Source organism: Anas acuta, chromosome 30 (assembly GCF_963932015.1).
Source record: "Anas acuta chromosome 30, bAnaAcu1.1, whole genome shotgun sequence".
Taxonomy (NCBI): domain Eukaryota; kingdom Metazoa; phylum Chordata; class Aves; order Anseriformes; family Anatidae; genus Anas; species Anas acuta.
Window position 1 is genome coordinate 915339 of NC_089008.1, and position 18002 is coordinate 933340.

The window sequence follows — 18002 nt, forward strand, 5'->3', positions numbered from 1 at the left end:
CATTGCTTCCTGGGAAGATGGTCCTTGTCTTTCTAATGGGGAGGGTGTTTCCTCCTAGGAAGGTCAGAGAACACGCTCCTCTGATTTCAGTGCCAAGGTGGACTCATTTCCAGAATACATTGTGGAAGTGACATAGGGCTTACTAAAGTCCTGAACCCTAGTTCCATCCACTAAAATTTCTTTCCAAGGCTTTCAGTCTGTAATGGCAATTCTACCATGTAACTAACTCCTTCCCCATCATCCATGGTAAGTGGGCTTTGGATGCAGGAGGACAGAACTGAGATGTTCCTGCCACCTTCCTTACATTGGTTTGGATATATTGAGTACCAGAGGGATGGAGAAGGAGAATAGGCTCCCTGATCCTGCCTGAAGGCTTATCAGAGAGCTGCTGGGTGGGCTGGAGGCCAGGAATTACTCTCCTCCATCTCTCCAGGCAGGCTCTGTGGGCTATGGGAGACATGACTGTTTGTGGATGAGCACTATGAGTGACAAAAGAGAGAGACGGTATTGGGTCCTGGAGGTGAGTGTTCCTAGAGCCTCACCTGTACCTTCACGACATACAGGCATCACAGAAAGAAAGCCAAGGCAAATCCCTTCCAAGAGGAGGAGAGAAGAAAGACCTTTACCACCAGCAGACGTTACCCTGTCATGGAGCTGTCTCAGTGGGGTGGGACACAAGACCATCTCCCCAAGGAAGGGCTGTTCTCCTCTACCACCCTGGAGGAAATGCCAGTCACAAGCTCACAGGTTTGGTGTCACCGTTGACCTTTGGGTTGCCATCCTAATTTTGTCTGGGGTAGGTTAACTGTCTTCACAGGAGCTGGTATGATGCTGTGTTTTTGATTTGTGATGACAATTATTTTGATAACCTGAGGATGTTTTAGTTGTTCTGGGCAGTGCTTTCACACAGCCAAGGTCCCCTCTGCTTGTCATCATGCTCTGCCAGTGAACAGGTAGAGGATGTCTACGATGTTGGAAGGGGAAACACCTGTGAAGCTGACCCCATTTGGCCAAGAGGAAGCTGCATACATTTAGATCTTTCTTTGAGGCTTTCAGGCTCCTCTTTCAATTCCCTCTGTGAAGTGTCCGCCTCTCCGTGGTCCAAGGGGACAGAAGACAAGAGAAATTATAACAACATTCAATTTCTCTTGCATTGGCTTGTATGAATTGTGTGCCAGAGGAATGTGGAAAGCGCAGAAACCCTGTCATCCTGCTTGATAGGTGTTCTAGGCAAAACAGAGCAGGAGTTGCCCTACTCCTTATCTCCAGCCAGGTTCTGTTGGCTGTGAGACAGAAGGTTGTTTGTTGATGAGGAAGATGAGTTGGTGAAAGGGAGAAATAGTGCTGGGATTGTGGGGTGTTGAGGTCAATGTTTCTGGAACAACAACAGGGACCTTCACCACTTTCATAAGTGGTATGGGGGTACAATTATTACATCACAGAGAGCTCATCAAACACACTCCTTCAAAGAGGAGGAAGAGAAAAGGACCTTTACAACCTGCAGCCAATATGTCAGCAGGGAAATGTCCCAATGGCATGTCAGAGTTGGGAAACTTTTCTCCCCAAGAAAGGACCATACTTCCCTAGCACCTTCTAGGACCCCCAGGGCACCTACTCAATGGATGACATCTGTCTAACATAATTTTGGCTTTCAGTGAGACAAAGGCATTCATGTGAATTACCATGCTCACCTAATTTAGTTTCCATCTCCAGGAGGATCTCCTTGGTCCAGGACCTCTTTGCTGCCTCTAAATCTTTGCTTATTCTGACACCCATCTCTGCTCTGAGGATCTCAAGGTCTTGCTTTCTAGATGCTTCCACATTCTCCGATGGTATCAGCATTGACTGATATTTTTCAGGGACTGCCTGGAGGGAAGTCAGAGTTTTGGCCTGTTCCTCCAGAGGTGGGGCTGCATTCTGTGAGACTTCCAGTTGGCTCTGCATCACAGCCAGCTTCTCAGTCAGAATCCTCTCTGCCTTCTCCTGCATGGAATGTAGGGTTGTTTTGGTGTTTATGTCCATGGTCCTTCCTGCAAAAAAACAGCTGTGAAGCCGACCCCATTTGGCCAAAGGGGTACTCCATCCATTATAACACCATACTCAGCAATAAAAGCTGAGATAAAGAAGAAGGAAGGGGAGACATTCGTAGTAATGGCATTGGTCTTCCCCAGGAAATGTTACCAGTGATGGAGCCCTGCTTTCCTAGAAATGACTGAACCTCTGCCTGCCAATCAGAAACAGTGAATAACTCCTGCATTTTGCTTTGCTAGGGCTTGCAGCTTTTACTTAAAATCTCTTTAACTCAGTCCACAAGTCCTCTCACTTGGACCTTTCCACTTCTCTCCTCCATGAAATCGGAGGAAAGTGATTGAAATAATTTGCAGTATTTAGCTTCTCACTGGGGTTTAAGCACAATAGAGTTGAAGGTTTGTTTAGGAATTGCACTGCTCACTGTCGTGGTTTAACCTGGCCGGCAGCTAAACACCACACAGACGTTTGCTCCCCCTCCCCCTCCCTCTCTGGGACGGGGGAGAGAAATGGAAAGTGAAGCCCGTGAGTTGAGATAAAGACAGTTTAATAAGACGGGAAAATAATAATAATAATAATAGTAATAATAATAATAATACAATGATGATAATAATACTACTACTAATAATGTGTACAAACAAGTGATGTACAATGCAATTGCTCACCACCCGCTGACCGATGCCCAGCCTAACCCCGAGCAGTCCGGCGCCCCTCCCCCGGCTAGCCACCCCTATATATTGTTTAACATGATGTCAGATGGTATGGAATATCCCTTTGGCTAGTTTGGGTCACCTGTCCTGTGTCTGTCCCCTCCCAGCTCTTACTGCACCCCTAGCCTGCCCGTTGGCAGGACAGAGCAAGAAGCTGAGATGTCCTTGGCTTGGTATAAGCACTTCTCTGCAACAATTAAAACATTGGGGTGTTATCAGCACTCTTCTCATCCTAAGCCAAAACATGGCATTCTACCAGCTACTAGGAAGAAAATTAACTCTGTTCTAACTGAAACCAGGACACTCACCTAATTTGTTTTCCATCTCCAGCAGGCTCTCCTTGGTCCAGGACTTTTTGGCTGCCTCCAAATCTTTGCTTATTCTGTCTTCCATTTCTTCTCTGAGAATCTGAAGGTCTTGCTCTCTGGATGCCTCCAGGTTCTGCAAAGATTCCTGCAGAGTATGGAGCTTTTCAGAGATTGTCTGGAGGGAAGTCTGAGTTTTGGCCAGTTCCTCCAGAGTTGTGGCAGCATCCTGTGAAACTTCCAGTTGGCTCTGCAACACAGCCAGCTTCTCACTCAGGATCCTCTCCTCCTCTTGATGAAAGGATTCTAGGGCCTTTGCGGTGTTTATCTCCACAGTTCTTCCTGCAAAGAAAGAGAGGAGTCAGTGGGAAACTGACATTGCTTCCTGGGAAGATGGTCCTTGTCTTTCTAACGGGGAGACACTTTTGATGGCCAAATTGTGATGGGAGTACGGAATCCGTAGAAGGTCTCAGTGGGAAGTACTTAGCCAGTGGAAGTGAAGTACTGCTTACCAATGGCCGGAACCCTAGTTTCCTCTGCTAACATTTATTTTCAGGGCTTTCAGTCTCTCATGGCAATTCTCCCCTGTAGCTGCCTCCTTCCCTATCATCTATGATAAGTGGACTCTGGATGGAAGAGGACAGAACTGAGAAGATCCTGCAACCTTCCTTATATCGCCTTAGATAGACTGAATTCCAGGGGAATGGAGAAGGAGAAAAGGTTCTGTGATCCTCCCTGAAGGCTTGTCAGACAAGAAAATTGATAAGAACTTCCCACCAGCTATTTTCAATGCATACTGGGGCAGAGGATAACCCAGGTGCCCAGGAGAGTCCCAACCCCTGTACGGTCCTCATTCCACTATGGTTCCTCCTCTATGGGCATCCATGGACATTATGCCCTGAACACACACACTTAACAATCTTCCTCTGAGCATTCACTGAAATGAAAAAATAACAAAAATAGTACCTTCACAGTTCTCCATTCTAGTAAATAGTGTTCTCTTTCCCTGAGGTTCTTTTCTCTGCAATTGTCCTGCTTCACAATATAATTTGGCATTAATTACAATCTACATTCTGAAGTCATCCCTTTCCTATCTGCTGTCTCCTGTCAGAAATTCCTACCTGCTGAATATATACTTTGGCAGAAGAACAGTCTTGCCTCATAGGTGAGGACAACTGTTGTATGTTAAGAAGGAAAGCTGTGAGAGGTTTTTTCAAACACAGACCTCTCTCAGAATCCTTTTTGCATTATAAACCCATATCTCCTTTTTTTGAGAAAGGATCATCTCACAAAAAAAAAACATATTCTCTATTGTCCTGGTTTCAGTTAAGATAGAGTTAATTTTCCTCCTACTAGCAGGTAGGGTGCTATGTTTTGGATTAGGATAAGAAGAGTGCTGATAACATGCTGATGTCTTAATTGTTGCAGAGCAGTGCCTACATCAAGCCAAGGACTTTTCAGCTCCTCGCTCTGTCCTGCCAGCAGGCAGGCTAGGTGTGTAGCAAGAGCTGGCAGAGGACAGACCCAGGACAGCTAACCCAAACTAGCCAAAGGGGTATTCCATACCATCTGATGTCATGCTAAACAATATATAGGGGTGGCTAGCCAGGGGGGAGGGGGCCGGACTGCTCGGGGTTAGGCTGGGCATCGGTCAGCGGGTGGTGAGCAATTGCATTGTGCATCACTTGTTTGTACATATTAGTAGTAGTAGTACTATTATCACCATTGTATTATTATTATTATTATTATTATTATTATTATTATTATTATTATTATTATTATTATTATTATTATTATTATTATTTTCCTGTCTTATTAAAATGTCTTTATCTCAACTCACGGGCTTCACTTTCCATTTCTCTCCCCCGTCCCAGAGAGGGAGGGGGAGGGGGAGCGAACGGCTGTGTGGTGTTTAGCTGCCGGCCGGGTTAAACCACTACAAAGACATAAATAAAAATCAAGAAAACTCACTTATATCAATGGATGGATGCCAGAGGATATTTTTGATAATATGTAGTACAAATGCTAAAACCAGGATAACAATAGTATCCTCATAACAGTACCTAAAGCATGAACGCTTTGATTCTGGCATGGGAGAATAGCTTACCTATCAAAATAAGGAGGGAAAAAACATAAAGAACCCAGAACCAGTCACAGTTCTCTGAAAAATGGAGAAAAAGCAATTAAAAAAATGACAGCAAATTCCTTGCAATACAACACAAGTATAGAGTGGTAGTGGGGTCATACAGTCTGTGCCATTTGGACATGGTTAGCAGAAGAACATTTTAAAAAACAATTATTTATCTGGAAGACCGATGAGGAAAACTAAGTTTTAAATAAAGCTTACACATGACCTTGATGTTTACATTTCATATCACTGCCCGAACAAACTGGAGATAAACTGGGAGATATGTTTTTTTCTGTTTTTTTTTTTTTTTTGTTTGTTTGTTTGTTTGTTTGTTTTTCTCATTCATTTTAAAAATATTACCTACCTGTTCGGCTTATCTTTTCTTTGACAAGTGCGACTACACATTTCACATCTACATCATCACAAGGCACTGTCATGATGCTTTGCAATGAAAAAACGTCTCTCTCATTCCAGGTTACATAGGTCCTGGCCTCCACATTTTTATTGCTTTCTCCATAGTTTGTCCAAAGGACTTCAGGCTTTGGGTTCCATCCTTTTGACTTACACGTGTAGCGACACATGCCCTCCTCCTGTTGATCCCTTTCCAAAGTTGGCTTATTTCCGAGTGCTGTAGAAGAGTTATTGCAATAAGAATGAACCATGAGAGTTATATAAAATAATAAAAAATATATAAGTAAAAAAATAAATAACTACAGAAAGATGACACTTTCAGATTTTTTTCTGTTTTGGTTTGTTTCAATTTGTTTATTAATATACTGCTCTAAATATTCATAGCACATAGAAACAACCATAATAGGTCAGATCAAAAGGGCCATTTAATTTGACTCCCACAAGGAAACACACTAGGGCACCTTACCACACAGAGACAGTGAACCCCAGTGAGACTGGATGATGAAAAGTCAGGAAAAACTATCTGTGAACTTGCAAAATCAGATGAGCAATCTCCATGTGACTGAGATACAGGTCTACAAAAAGGGAATGCTCTGAAGAGGAAGAAGAGCAAGGAATTGTTCCCTGTCTTATCCAATACCAAAATAAGAGACATCAAATCAGACTAGCACATGACAGATTTGAAAAAGGAAAAAAGGATTTCACACATGCCATTGATCTGTGGAATATACCAATGATAGATTTGTGGATGTTAGTTGTTTACATGTACTCAAGCTAAGCTCCAGTGTGACTTGTCTAACAGAAGGCGGGGCTTGATGAAGTGCTTTCTGGCAGTATTTCCAAGTTTACATTTGGACAAGTCTTCCATGATGGGTGATTTCAAATGGGGAAGGAAAAGGGATCTTCAGTGTATCATTGTGCTCCCTCTCTAGTAGCTCTGATTTTTTATTTTATTTTATTTTATTTTATTTTATTTTATTTTATTTTATTTTATTTTATTTTATTTATTTATTTTTGTTTTGCAAAGCCAAAGTTTCAGTTTACAAAGCTAACTGGAGAAGATGAATATCGATAATTCCATAGTATAAAAACATGATAGGTACTCATACAGGGATACTCAGCAGTTCCCCATTGCACTATTTTCCCATGTGACAAGCCACAGGCCCCATACCCTTCAGTACCTAGTCTTCAGATACTCAGAACTGAGGCAAGACTTCCCAGCCATTTCCTAGGTCTCTGCATATTTCCCCAGAAGAAGATCTCAACTGTTGACCACAGAATAGTTAGAGCCTAAGAGCCCTGGTGGGAATTGAACTCAGCATGGTAGTAGCAGGTCACATTTCACTGTGACAGCCTCCCTGCTTACCTGTCACATCAAGGTGAATAACAGCCTCCTGTGAGCCAGCACTGCCACTCACAGCACAAACATATTCCCCCTCATCGGTTACTTGCACTTGCTGGATAATCAGAAGAAGTGATCTTCTTTCCCAGCGCCCTTTAATCCTGCACCATTCTTCATCCTGGCACTGCTCCACCACCCCACCCAGGCTGGAGGAAGAGCACAGTGGAGTATTCCTTTCCTTTTCCTTTTTGTACCAAAGCAAGCCTGTGTCAGAGGGGACACTGTGTGTCAGCTGGCAGGACAGAGTCACTTGCTCACCAACACAGACAACTGAAGGATCAATGCTGATGGTGATAGGAACTTCACCTGCAAGAAAGAGGTGGGACCAAATGCATTGTTTGTTTGTTTTTTTTTTATATATATACTCTTTCTATTGAGGAAGCAATAAGGCAGAAAGCTATGCATTACTTTAATACAAAAAAAGTCTGAGGTTTAGGCTAGAGTTGTCTAGTCCCTTCCAAAAGTAAGGACAGGGTCTTCAGTCACTACTACCACCTCCTCCAGGCACATACATGTACATGTTTTAGGATTTCCACATTGCCAGATTTTATATACATTGCAGTCATGTTATATGTTCATGGAGAAGAGGGGTATTGGTGGCAGCAATTTATTCAAGAATACCATGGGTACACTGGTGGGAGGATTGCAAATAAAAGCACACTGAGCTAGGAGCAAGTTACCATAAGTGAGCTGCAATTTGCTGATGATCTGATCAGCCTGAAAGCAATCTGTGTGGGTTCTTGCTCTCCACTAACCCTGACTGTATGATCTGTGAGAGACTGACTATGTCTCTTTCATCTGTGTGGTAAGATAATACACTATCTTAGTCCCTGAGATAGCCAACACTCCAGAGCAGGGCTGTAGTGTCTCACCTTATCTGAGGTGGCCAATGTTATCCCACACTTGGCTTGAAGTTGTCAGACATTACACAGGATCTATGGTACCTTTATTCCTTTGGGGAATGGGAATATGAATGGAAGTGCAAGTGTGATATCTTAGGAAACTGGCTAGCTGAACTGAATACTAAGTCATGTTTAAGATATGAGTAGAACAATTTGGAGCCAACTCCTGACCATGAAGTGCCAGGCATGGGATTAAAACAAGTGTCCTAAAGGTGACTTTAGGGACTGGCAGGGACTGGCATCTCAGACCAGAGTAATCTCATTCTGGAGTGTCCATTTACACAAAAGTTAGATTTCAACAGTTGTTTTTCTCTGAGGGGCTTTTCACCCTGGACAACAATCTGCTAGTGATCAGCAACTAAGATAGCCCACAAAAGACACATTTAACTTGGTGGCACTTCCCTTTTTTCTACCAATGCAGAAAAAGGGGGAAAGGGAAGTGGGTTTTTTTTTTTTTTTTTTTTTTTTTCCTTTCTATTCCAGTTTCCTCCATGGATTCTGCTTAATTCATTTCATTACATGAATTACAATTCATTACATTACATTACATCTGATCTTTCATAGAATTCATCATATTTACTTCTCTTCTATGGCTAAAGTGAATTTCTAGATATAGTAAGGAGTTTCTTACCTGTAAACCACTTTGAAATTAAAAAACATTTTGGAAGAGCTAAGAACAGGACTGCTCTGAGATTCATTTCTGAGCACACGTTCTGAGGAACTTCCAAAAATATAATGTCAATCAAGTTAAGTTGCTTATAATCCTCCTGGAAATGACTGATGTGCCATGAGAAAGAAGAATTCCTGAGGAATAAAACATAATGAAACATAATCTCACTAAAACAGAAACACTTTCTCAAGCAAGGCATAGAAATCTTCACTTTTCTTTGGCATGTAAAGGCTCTACCTGACTGGGTGATTTCTGGGGAGATAAGTCCTGGGAAGAAGAGATGGACCAGTTAGCACAGATATTTGGCAACCTGGGTGGAATTATTTAGCAGCTTGCTCTCTGGTCACCATTAGAGGGGGTAGGGTGATAAGTGGAGGTGGCAACCCAAAGGCTGCTGTGTGGGAAATATCCAGGACACTTCCTGATGATATTTATCCAAAGTGCAAAATATGTAGCTTGAACAGAAGCTGCATAAAGAAAATTCCCTAAGACTCTCATCTGGGCTTTTCCCCCCTCATCTATTCAAACATTCTCCATCATACAATAATAAAGCATCAGTCAAAGAATCACATGCAGGATGGAAAAATCTTCCCCTCCTAGATAAGCTCTTTGTGACCGTATTTCTAACCAGGTTGATTATTATTGTCTGACATAGTTCTGACTTGAGCTTAAACCATAACATGGGCCTCATAAAAGATTTAAATTGATTTAAATTGTGCTGAAACAATTTTTATTTTATTTATTTATTTATTTTTATTGGTCAGATTTTCCCTATTGGGCTGGGAAGAGCATTTAGGCGATTGCCTGGAAGTGTTTTTTGCTTGTCAGGGATGGACTTGACAATCATAGAACTGCTCTATAGAACAACTACATTCCCTGAGGTGAAGGTTTAGCAATTTCTAAGGAAATGTTTAGGAAATATTTCTTTACTTCTAAACAGAGCAAACAAAATCTACAGCTCTTAGAACTGATTCAGTTTTGCCCTCATTGTAACTATTTTTTTTTATTTTGGTATAAACTGCAGATATATCTTATCTCTGTTGTATTGATTCTGTACTAGCCTACGGTAAAATCCATGAGCAACAGGGGAGCACAGGCAGACCTTCATTTCTCTCCAGCCAACATTATACTGTGTAACCACTGGGGTCCTTCTTGCCTGCTCTCTTGTCATGAAGAATTGGGCTGATCACACGGCATTCTCAGTTTTGTCATTGTCCATGCCTTATGTGCACTAAGAAGCCTTAACAACCCTGAGCACCCTCACTTCCAACCACACTCTCTGCTCATTGTTCTTGGAAATCCATTTAAGTTTGTGTCATGGATGGCAGGCCTGTGTCTACTTCTCCCTCCTTGACAGACTTAGGACCTTGTGTCCTGAATAGATTTTGGACTCATGTTGGAGCTTGTCTCTAGCCCTGTCTCCATTTTGCTCCTGACTGGACCCTTTAGATGGATCCTACAACTAATTCATTGCTTTTTTTTTTTATGTAGGGCTGTGGATGGACTCTGTTAACAGCACCTGGCTCTGCCTGCTGTTTTCAGACAATGTGGCATTGCTGGGTCATTTGGCCAAAGGGGGAAATGTCCTTCCACAGCTCATGGCTCATTGTCGCTGAGGGCACAGCTATCCATCACCATTTCTTAACCATCCCTCTTACAAGGCATAGGAACTTTGAACTTAAAACTGATTTTGATGTCAGGCCAGGAGTGAAATCAGGAGGCCAGGAGGCCTCTGTCAGCCCTGTACTTACATTGCTGAGCTCTCATGCAATGTATGCAAGAGCACCTGCTCTTGTTGGGTTCTTTTAGGAAACTGGGCTGTACTTCAATACTTCCCCACCTACTTTGTTTGTACAGTGCTGTGTCACATCCTGGTGCAAGAGGCACAGTGTAAGAACACATCCTGGAAGTGGACATGACACAGAAAATCCGTCTTTCACTTTGTAACAGACTAGCAGGTGTAGTCTGTGCATAACTGAGAGAGAGAGAATGACTGCCTGGTCTGGTTCTCCCATAACCTCCTTAAAAACTTCTCCAGGGTCCCATCTCAGGAGGCTTCAGAAAAGCAACGCATTCCACAGAGTTGCAACACTGCACCTCATCTGTGCATACAGTCGGAGTTAATTACTACCACCAGCTACTGCCTTCTTTTTTTTTTGCACTTCCTCTCACAGCCTTGCTAAATCAATCACCCTGTGTCTCCCAGCATGCCCCATTCCCTATCTCTGTGGGTGTGTTACCTTGCACCTGCAATCCTTCTTAATTCCAACAGGTTTGTACTCTTGTCCTTGAACAATGTGAACCATTGAACTGTAGTAAAAGAATTGTTCTGTAGGGCAGTGAAACTGAGTGCTTTAAGGAAGCACCTGGGGAATATACCATGCCTTCAAGTGTCTGGCATTTACTCTAAATACAGAGTGTAAGAGGGAGACAATTCAACCATAGTGCAGGAAAACACAAGATGTTGTTCTAATCACTCAAAAGGCAGGTTAGAGAATGAGTCCCCATGTAAGTCACCTCCTTTTGCTTTTCCAAGCAACAAAGTTGTGACAAACATCATGTTACAAAAGATCAACTGTATATGAAAATGCACATTAATTCACATTGTGATTGCAAGTTTGCACTTACAAGCTCTTTCCATAATACTCTATTTGAGGGACAGATAGTTAACATTTATGTCTAAACTGTTCAATAATATAAAAGAATGAAAACAGCAAACTATGTATCATTCCATTTGTTTGCATTTTTCTCCTGCAACCCTTAATTCTTTGCTATGATGTTTACACATATATTATGATCATTTTTACACTTTTTTACCATTCCATAACAAAGAATGTTTCAATTTCTATCATTCAGATCAGAACACTATATATATTTACAAAGTAGTAGTTCAATGAAATCAAGTAATTTAAGCTACAGTATAAATCTCAAAACAATACCAGATTAACTTATATAAATACTCAGAGATTTAGTTATCAAAACACTCTTTCCTTAATAACACTAAGATATCTTCTGCTATATTTCTTATCATTATTTCAATCCCAATATATATGTTATGAAATAGTAAAGAAAATATAATTGGACAAAACAGTATCTAGAATATATAATTTTGTGGTTTTCATTGTCCTTCCTTTTTAGCCTTTATAAGTCTTGTGCTCTTACCTATCAGCAGAAACCTCTTGACTGTCAGTTACTAATAAAATGCAGGAAGAAAAAATATGACTCATGTTCCAGGTTGAAGTAGGAGGAGCAATTCTGCACTAATAGGAAAAGGACAAGAAATGTCTCTCACTTCCTGCTAGAAAATAAAATCGAGACTGGTATAACATGACAGGTAATTATTAATAAATAAAAAATAATACAAAACAAACAAAAATCTTTCCTTTCTGGCTGTATTGGGTGCCTGTGGCAAGGATTTAGTGGCTGAGGAGTTGCAGGGGTGACTTCTTTGGGAAAAGGTGAAGGGCTGCCCCCGTGTGGGGCACAGCTGGATACAAGAGTCTTCAAAATGAATGCACTGCTGGCACAGATGAATCAAGTAGTCAAGCTGGTGGTAAATCTGGGAAAACATGTTTAAGAAAGGACAAAATGCTGTATGACAGGTAGGGATGAGGAAAAGAAATGAGAGAAACAGCTCTGCAGACAGCAAGGTCGGTGAAGAAGGAGGGAGAGGAGGTGTTCCACATCCCAGAGCATAGATTTCCACTGCAGCCCATAGGGAGAACTGAGTGCAACAGGTATCCACACTGAGCTTGTGAAGAAGACCATGGTGGAGCAGGTATCCCTGCAGCCTGTGAATGACCACACCAGAATGGATATCCACACTCAAAGGGGCAGATACCTAGATCATTTATGAAAACATTTAAGACAACTGGCCCTAAAATGGAGACCTGCACAACCCCACTAGTAGCTGTCCACCAGTTTGATGTTACCCCATTTACTATTATGTTTTGAGCCCAACCCATCAGCCAATTGTTCAACCATCTGGACATTGTAGATAATGTGAAAGACAATATAATTTGAAAGACAATATTTAAAGCTTTGCTGAAGTCAAAAAAGATTACATGATCTGGCATCCCTTGGTCAACAAGATAGGTAACCTTGTACTCAAGGTGAGGCCACACCAGTGCAGAGTAGAGTGGGACAATCCCCTCCCTCGACTGACTAACGATGCTGTGCTTGATGCACCCCAGGATACAGTTGGCCTTCCTGGCTGCCAGGGCACACTGCTGGCTCATATTCAACTTGCTGTCGACTACAACCCCCAGATCCCTCTCTTCAGGGCTGCTCTCCAGCGTCTCATTGCCAGTCTGTATGTAAAGTCAAGGTTGTCCCGTCCCAGGTGCAGGACCCAGCACTTGCCTTTGTTAAACTTCACGAGGTTGGTGATCTCCCAGCTCTCCAATCTGTCCAGGTCTCTCTGCAAGGCCTTTCCACCCTCATCAGAATCCACAACTCCTCCAAGTTTGGTGTTGTCGGCAAATTTGCTCAAAACACTTTCTAGTCCTACACCCAAATAATTTATAAAAACATTGAAGAGGACTGGCCCTAAAATGGAGCCTTGAGGGACACCACTAGTGACCATATGTGAGCCAGATGTAGCCCCATTTACCACAACCCTTTGAGCCCTGCCCGTCAGCCAATGGCTCACCCATTGTATGACGTTTTTGTTTAGCTGTATGCTGGACATTTTGTCCAGTAGGATCCTATGGGAAACTGTGTCAAAATCCTTGCTGAAGTCCAAAAAGATCACATCAGCTGTTTTCCCTTGATCAACTAGATGGGTGATCTTCTCATAAAAAGAAATCAAATATGTTAAGCATGACCTACCCCTCACGAACCCATGTTGGCTGGGATCAATGACCGCATTGTCCCCCAGGTGCACCTCAATAACTTTGAGGATCATGTTCTCCATAATTTTACCAGGCACTGATGTGAGACTGACAGGCCTGTAATTGCTAGAGTCTTCTTTCTTACCCTTCTTGAAAATTGGCACAACATTTGCCAGCTTCCAGTGTACTGGGACCTCTCCAGATACCCAGGGTCTTTGAAAAATAGTTGAGAGAGTAGTTGAAAAATAGTTGATGACATCAGCCAGCTCTTTAAGCACCCTGGGATGGATCTCATCTGGACCCATGGAGACTTGTATGGATCCAGGTGGAGCAGCAAATCCCCCACATGTTCAGGGTTGGTTGGGAGTTTGTCATTCCCACCATCATGGTCCTTCATCTCAAGACATCCTGGGTCCTGAAGCCCATCATTAGTGTTGAAGACAGAGGCGAGGAAGGCATTAAATGTCTCTGCCTTGCCTATGTCATTGTATGTGAGGAGACCTTCCCCATCAAGTAGTGGAAGTTGAATGTTTTTCTGTCTTCTGTCCTTTTGGACCATGGGGGCGTGGACAATTCGCAGAGGGAATTACCATAGGAAGCTGAGAGCCTCAGAGAAAGAGCTAAAAGAACAGAGTCTGGACTCAGCTCTGCTTCTCTTTCTTTGGATAAGGAGTGCCCCAACAGTCTTTGGGTGGATTTGTGGATTCTGTCCTCACTACACCATCTCACCCAGCAAAGTGCATTTTCTGATGAAAGAAAGAGAAAAACATACAAACAAAAAAACACAGCTCACAATCTGCATGTTTTATGCTACAATATGCTGTAAGGATGTGGCATTGAAATAAGACCTGTCTCTTCTTGGTCCTTTCTAAAAGGTAACAGTCAAGTCTATTCCTCACAGGCGACAAGGGCAGTGTACCAGGGTGGTACTATAAGCAAGACAAATTTACAGGTCCCAGAGACCTTTCCCCCTTACAGAAGATACCCTGTACTTTGTTAGAAATGGTCCTGATGGGTGTGATACCACAGACCAAAGCACCGAGAATGGGACAGAATGAGATAGAAAGACTCATACTGACATAAGTCTATGTATATAGGACATATAATTGATGTACAAAAGGAGAGCTTTGAATGGGAGAGGTGATTCTACAAGGGTTGTCCTCGCCTATAAGGCAAGGCTGTTTTCCTACCACAGCATGAATTCAGCAGGGATGGTAGGAATTGCTGACAGGAGACAGCAGAAGCAGATCAGAGAAACGTTGGCTTCAGAATATAGATTGTAATTATTGCCCAATTAACTGGTGAAGCAGGGCAACTGGTGAGAAAAGAACCTCAAGGAAAGAGAACACCATTCCCTGGGAAGAAGGGAACTTGAAAGAACTGTTTATTTTTATTTTATTTTATTTTATTTTATTTTATTTTATTTTATTTTATTTTATTTTATTTTATTTTATTTTATTTTATTTTATTTTATTTTATTTTATTTTATTTTATTTTATTTTATTTTATTTTATTTTATTTTATTTTATTTCAGTGAATACCCAGAGGAAGATTGGTAAGTGTGGGTGTTCAGTGTATAATGTTCATGGATGCCCATGGAGCAAGCTCCATAGCGGAATGAGGACCATGCAACAGTTGGACCTCTCCTGGGCACCTGGGCTTTCTTTTTCCCCACTGTTCATTTGGCTTGACTGATGGAATGTTCTCATAACATTAAGGATGCTGATTCAGAGTGGGTTCCCTTTGAAAGCTCAAAGGCATTGCAGCTGAGAGAAGATTATAAGCATGGGACTGTGAGGGAAAACAAAACCAGGGAAGGGGATCACTGTCCCCTGGGAAGTAGAGAGCAGCTGGGATGCTCTTCAGGTGTGAGCCAGAAGGAAAGTGTAGAGAGGTTTTGGTGGGGACGCTGGTCCCATGCCTCAGTGCCCTGGATAGTCCTGCCTCTGTACGGGGGTAGGTGGAGGTTGAGTGTGGGGAGCAGCAGAGAGGAGACTGGGGTGGGGATCTCCCAACATTGGAGCTGGATGCTATACTGCCCAGAACCCAGGGAACCCTTGTCCCCCATTGCTGGCAGCAGCTCCTGCCTGGCACAGCCCTCATTTTTCTTCTTTCTCCTCACTTGTCTTTTACAGAGGAGCTGCAGGTGCAAGGCAGGATGCAAGGGAATTTGGACATGATGGGTGAGTGTGTGCAGAGTGCTGCCCCCATACCTCCATCTGTGGGGAAGCCGTGGCTGGGTGCAGGTACTGGTGAAGGATGAGTGTGGCTTGCTGAAGGCTTCCCATTCTCTTTCACCAGTCCTTTTTTGGGACAGGATACTAAGCATTGTGTCTTCTGTGGTGCAATTGCCTGAAATAATTAAGAAAATAAAACTAGCATTCACATTTTAAAGAAAATGAACAGCATTGAAGAGGCTTTCAGGGTAGGGTGTAGCTGCATTACCTAAGCGTTCCCTAGGCTTCCAACCTTAGATGCTATTGCGCTGAGGGAACCTGGTGTGGTGGCTCTAAGGAACAGTATGGAGCATAGAGTGGAGTGGAGACACGGCTAGGCTCTCTGACCAAGTGGGGACTCGATTGTTCTTGTGCACACTGAGACCAATACGCTGCACTTTTTTGCTACCCTGAGCCAAAGACCTGTCATGTTTTGACAAATGCTGTACCCTAGTGTACTTTTCGTCATTGTAATATCATTATAATACCAAAACACGCCTCCATCCCAAAAGCTACCTGCCTCCAAGGTGCAACCACCCCTCACTGAGCATGTGCTCTGAATTTCTCAGAACCTATTACTTTAAATGGAGACAGGAGAACATTTCATCAGTCATAACTAAGATATGCTTGACTAAAGTCACTCAAGCTACACCTAAAAAGATAGAAAATAAAATAAATTGGCCTAAGAGAGAGGCGATGTTAGGGAAGATACCACCGTCAGGGGAGATACCATCCTGAGGACATACAACATCCTTAGGACCTCATCACTCCTGGGATCAGTCGACGGGCTGAGCCTCTCTTCCCCCCACATTGGGACTCTTTTGGGTGAGATCTGAATACTTGCTTATAAATCTCTATAGAGTCTTTAATGCTTTTAATGCGTTTATTTCTAGGCTGCGCACCTGTAACACCTACAACACCTATAACATCTGTAACATCTGTAACATCTATAACACCTGTAACATCTGTAACACCTACAACACCTATAATACCTGTAACACCTATAACACCTGTGTATTTCATGCATACTAGCTTGCTTTTGCAGACAGTCACTATCGCTGGCAATCCAAAAGAACCTGATTATCTGTTATTGTAATAAACCATACTTGATTGCACTGTGATAGCTCTCATTAAGTGCAACTAGGGTGAGGGTGGTTATCTGTGATAGTTCAGTGTTCTGAATCCAACCAGACCCCCAGACGGTTAATGTGTTTTTGGTGAATGTCTGACTGGACCCCCAGACAGTTAACGTGTTTTTGGTGAATGTCCGACTGGTTCAGTACTCTGAACCTGACTGGGCCTGTAACGGTTAATCAGCTACACCCCTTAACATGACACATAGCCAAAGCAGTATCATGATTTTCCACTCTCTGTTCTCATAATCATGATACGCCTACTCTTTCCCTAAGTGAGGATCTTTCATTATTCACCATGGAAGGTACTGAAGACACACTGGAAGGATATCATAGGAGTGTCAGACAGCTCTGATCATAGCCCAGATATAATATATTTTTTTCTGTTTCAAATGCAAAGCCATTATCAGAATCACAGAATCACAAAATTACAGAGTCACAGAGTTGTAGGGTTTGGAAGGGACCTCAGGTGATCATCGGGCTAGTGATGGGGAGGGAACATCATTAGGGCAGCTGATCTTAACCCACCAAGGGGATATTCCATGCCACATGATGTCGCACTCACCCCTAAAAGGTGGGAAAGGTGAAGCAGCGGGGGACTGTCACTGTAGAAGCGTCTATCCTCCCGAAAAAACACTATTAATATTGAGGCCTTGCTGCCTTATTTCCCAGGATGTGGTTGAACATTGCTCATTGCTGTGAAGCAGAGTAACTGCTGTTCTCTTTCTGTGCTCCCGTGAGGTCTTTGGCTTTTTTTTTTTTTTCTTTCTCCCTTTTCCCTTTAATTAAATCATCTTTATCTCAAATCTTGAGCCCTCTGTATCGTATTTTCTACCCCTTCCTCTTTGAAAATGGGGAGTGAGAGAGTGTCTGTGGTGGAACACAGCTGCTTAACCACATAAAACCACCACAAGTCCAGACATTGTTCAGGGGAATTTGCAAAGTATAAATAACCTTACTCTTTTAGTGTACAAGGACAGAATTCACACATGAAAATCAAGATAGCCAAATTTTCCACGTCAATGAGTTTGCTCTCAAGCTTTGTCCTTCCTGCCATTTCTAGATTCATGCATTTAATCCTTTTCTCTCATCAAGAGACAAAGAATACATCCACAAGAACACTGACAATTTACAATACCTGTACAAATTCTCCCTTGCACAGTTCTCAGAAGAGCTTGTGGCAGAAGGAGAATGTCTTTCCCTTCCTCTGTGTTGGGAATTCCTCCTGCTAGAGCACCCTCTCCTGGCAAGTCTATCATCAGCCC

At 42.6% G+C, this 18002-nt stretch overlaps 2 protein-coding genes across 9 annotated transcripts in view; one reads left to right on the top strand and one right to left on the bottom strand.

Annotated features, from left to right (window-relative positions):
• LOC137846091 (E3 ubiquitin-protein ligase TRIM39-like) overlaps window positions 1-11844 on the bottom strand; it is a 16774-nt gene extending 4930 nt beyond the window's left edge. For 2 of the 5 annotated variants that reach the window (XM_068663779.1, XM_068663775.1), the window contains exons 1-7: window positions 11719-11843; window positions 8518-8690; window positions 6949-7290; window positions 5536-5799; window positions 5151-5204; window positions 3047-3385; window positions 1692-2030 (exon numbers count right to left, since the gene is read on the bottom strand). In XM_068663779.1, coding sequence (XP_068519880.1) covers window positions 1692-2030; window positions 3047-3385; window positions 5151-5204; window positions 5536-5799; window positions 6949-7290; window positions 8518-8690; window positions 11719-11783 — 1576 coding nt within the window. In that variant the 5' untranslated portion in view covers window positions 11784-11843. Of the gene's footprint in view, window positions 1-1691; window positions 2031-3046; window positions 3386-5150; window positions 5205-5535; window positions 5800-6948; window positions 7291-8517; window positions 8691-11718 lie in introns of all 5 variants that reach the window. The other 3 variants (XM_068663778.1, XM_068663780.1, XM_068663777.1) reach the window with 3 other exon arrangements.
• Window positions 1-18002, top strand: part of LOC137846090 (E3 ubiquitin-protein ligase TRIM39-like) — a 284383-nt gene that overhangs the window by 157938 nt on the left and 108443 nt on the right. The window lies entirely within an intron of this gene.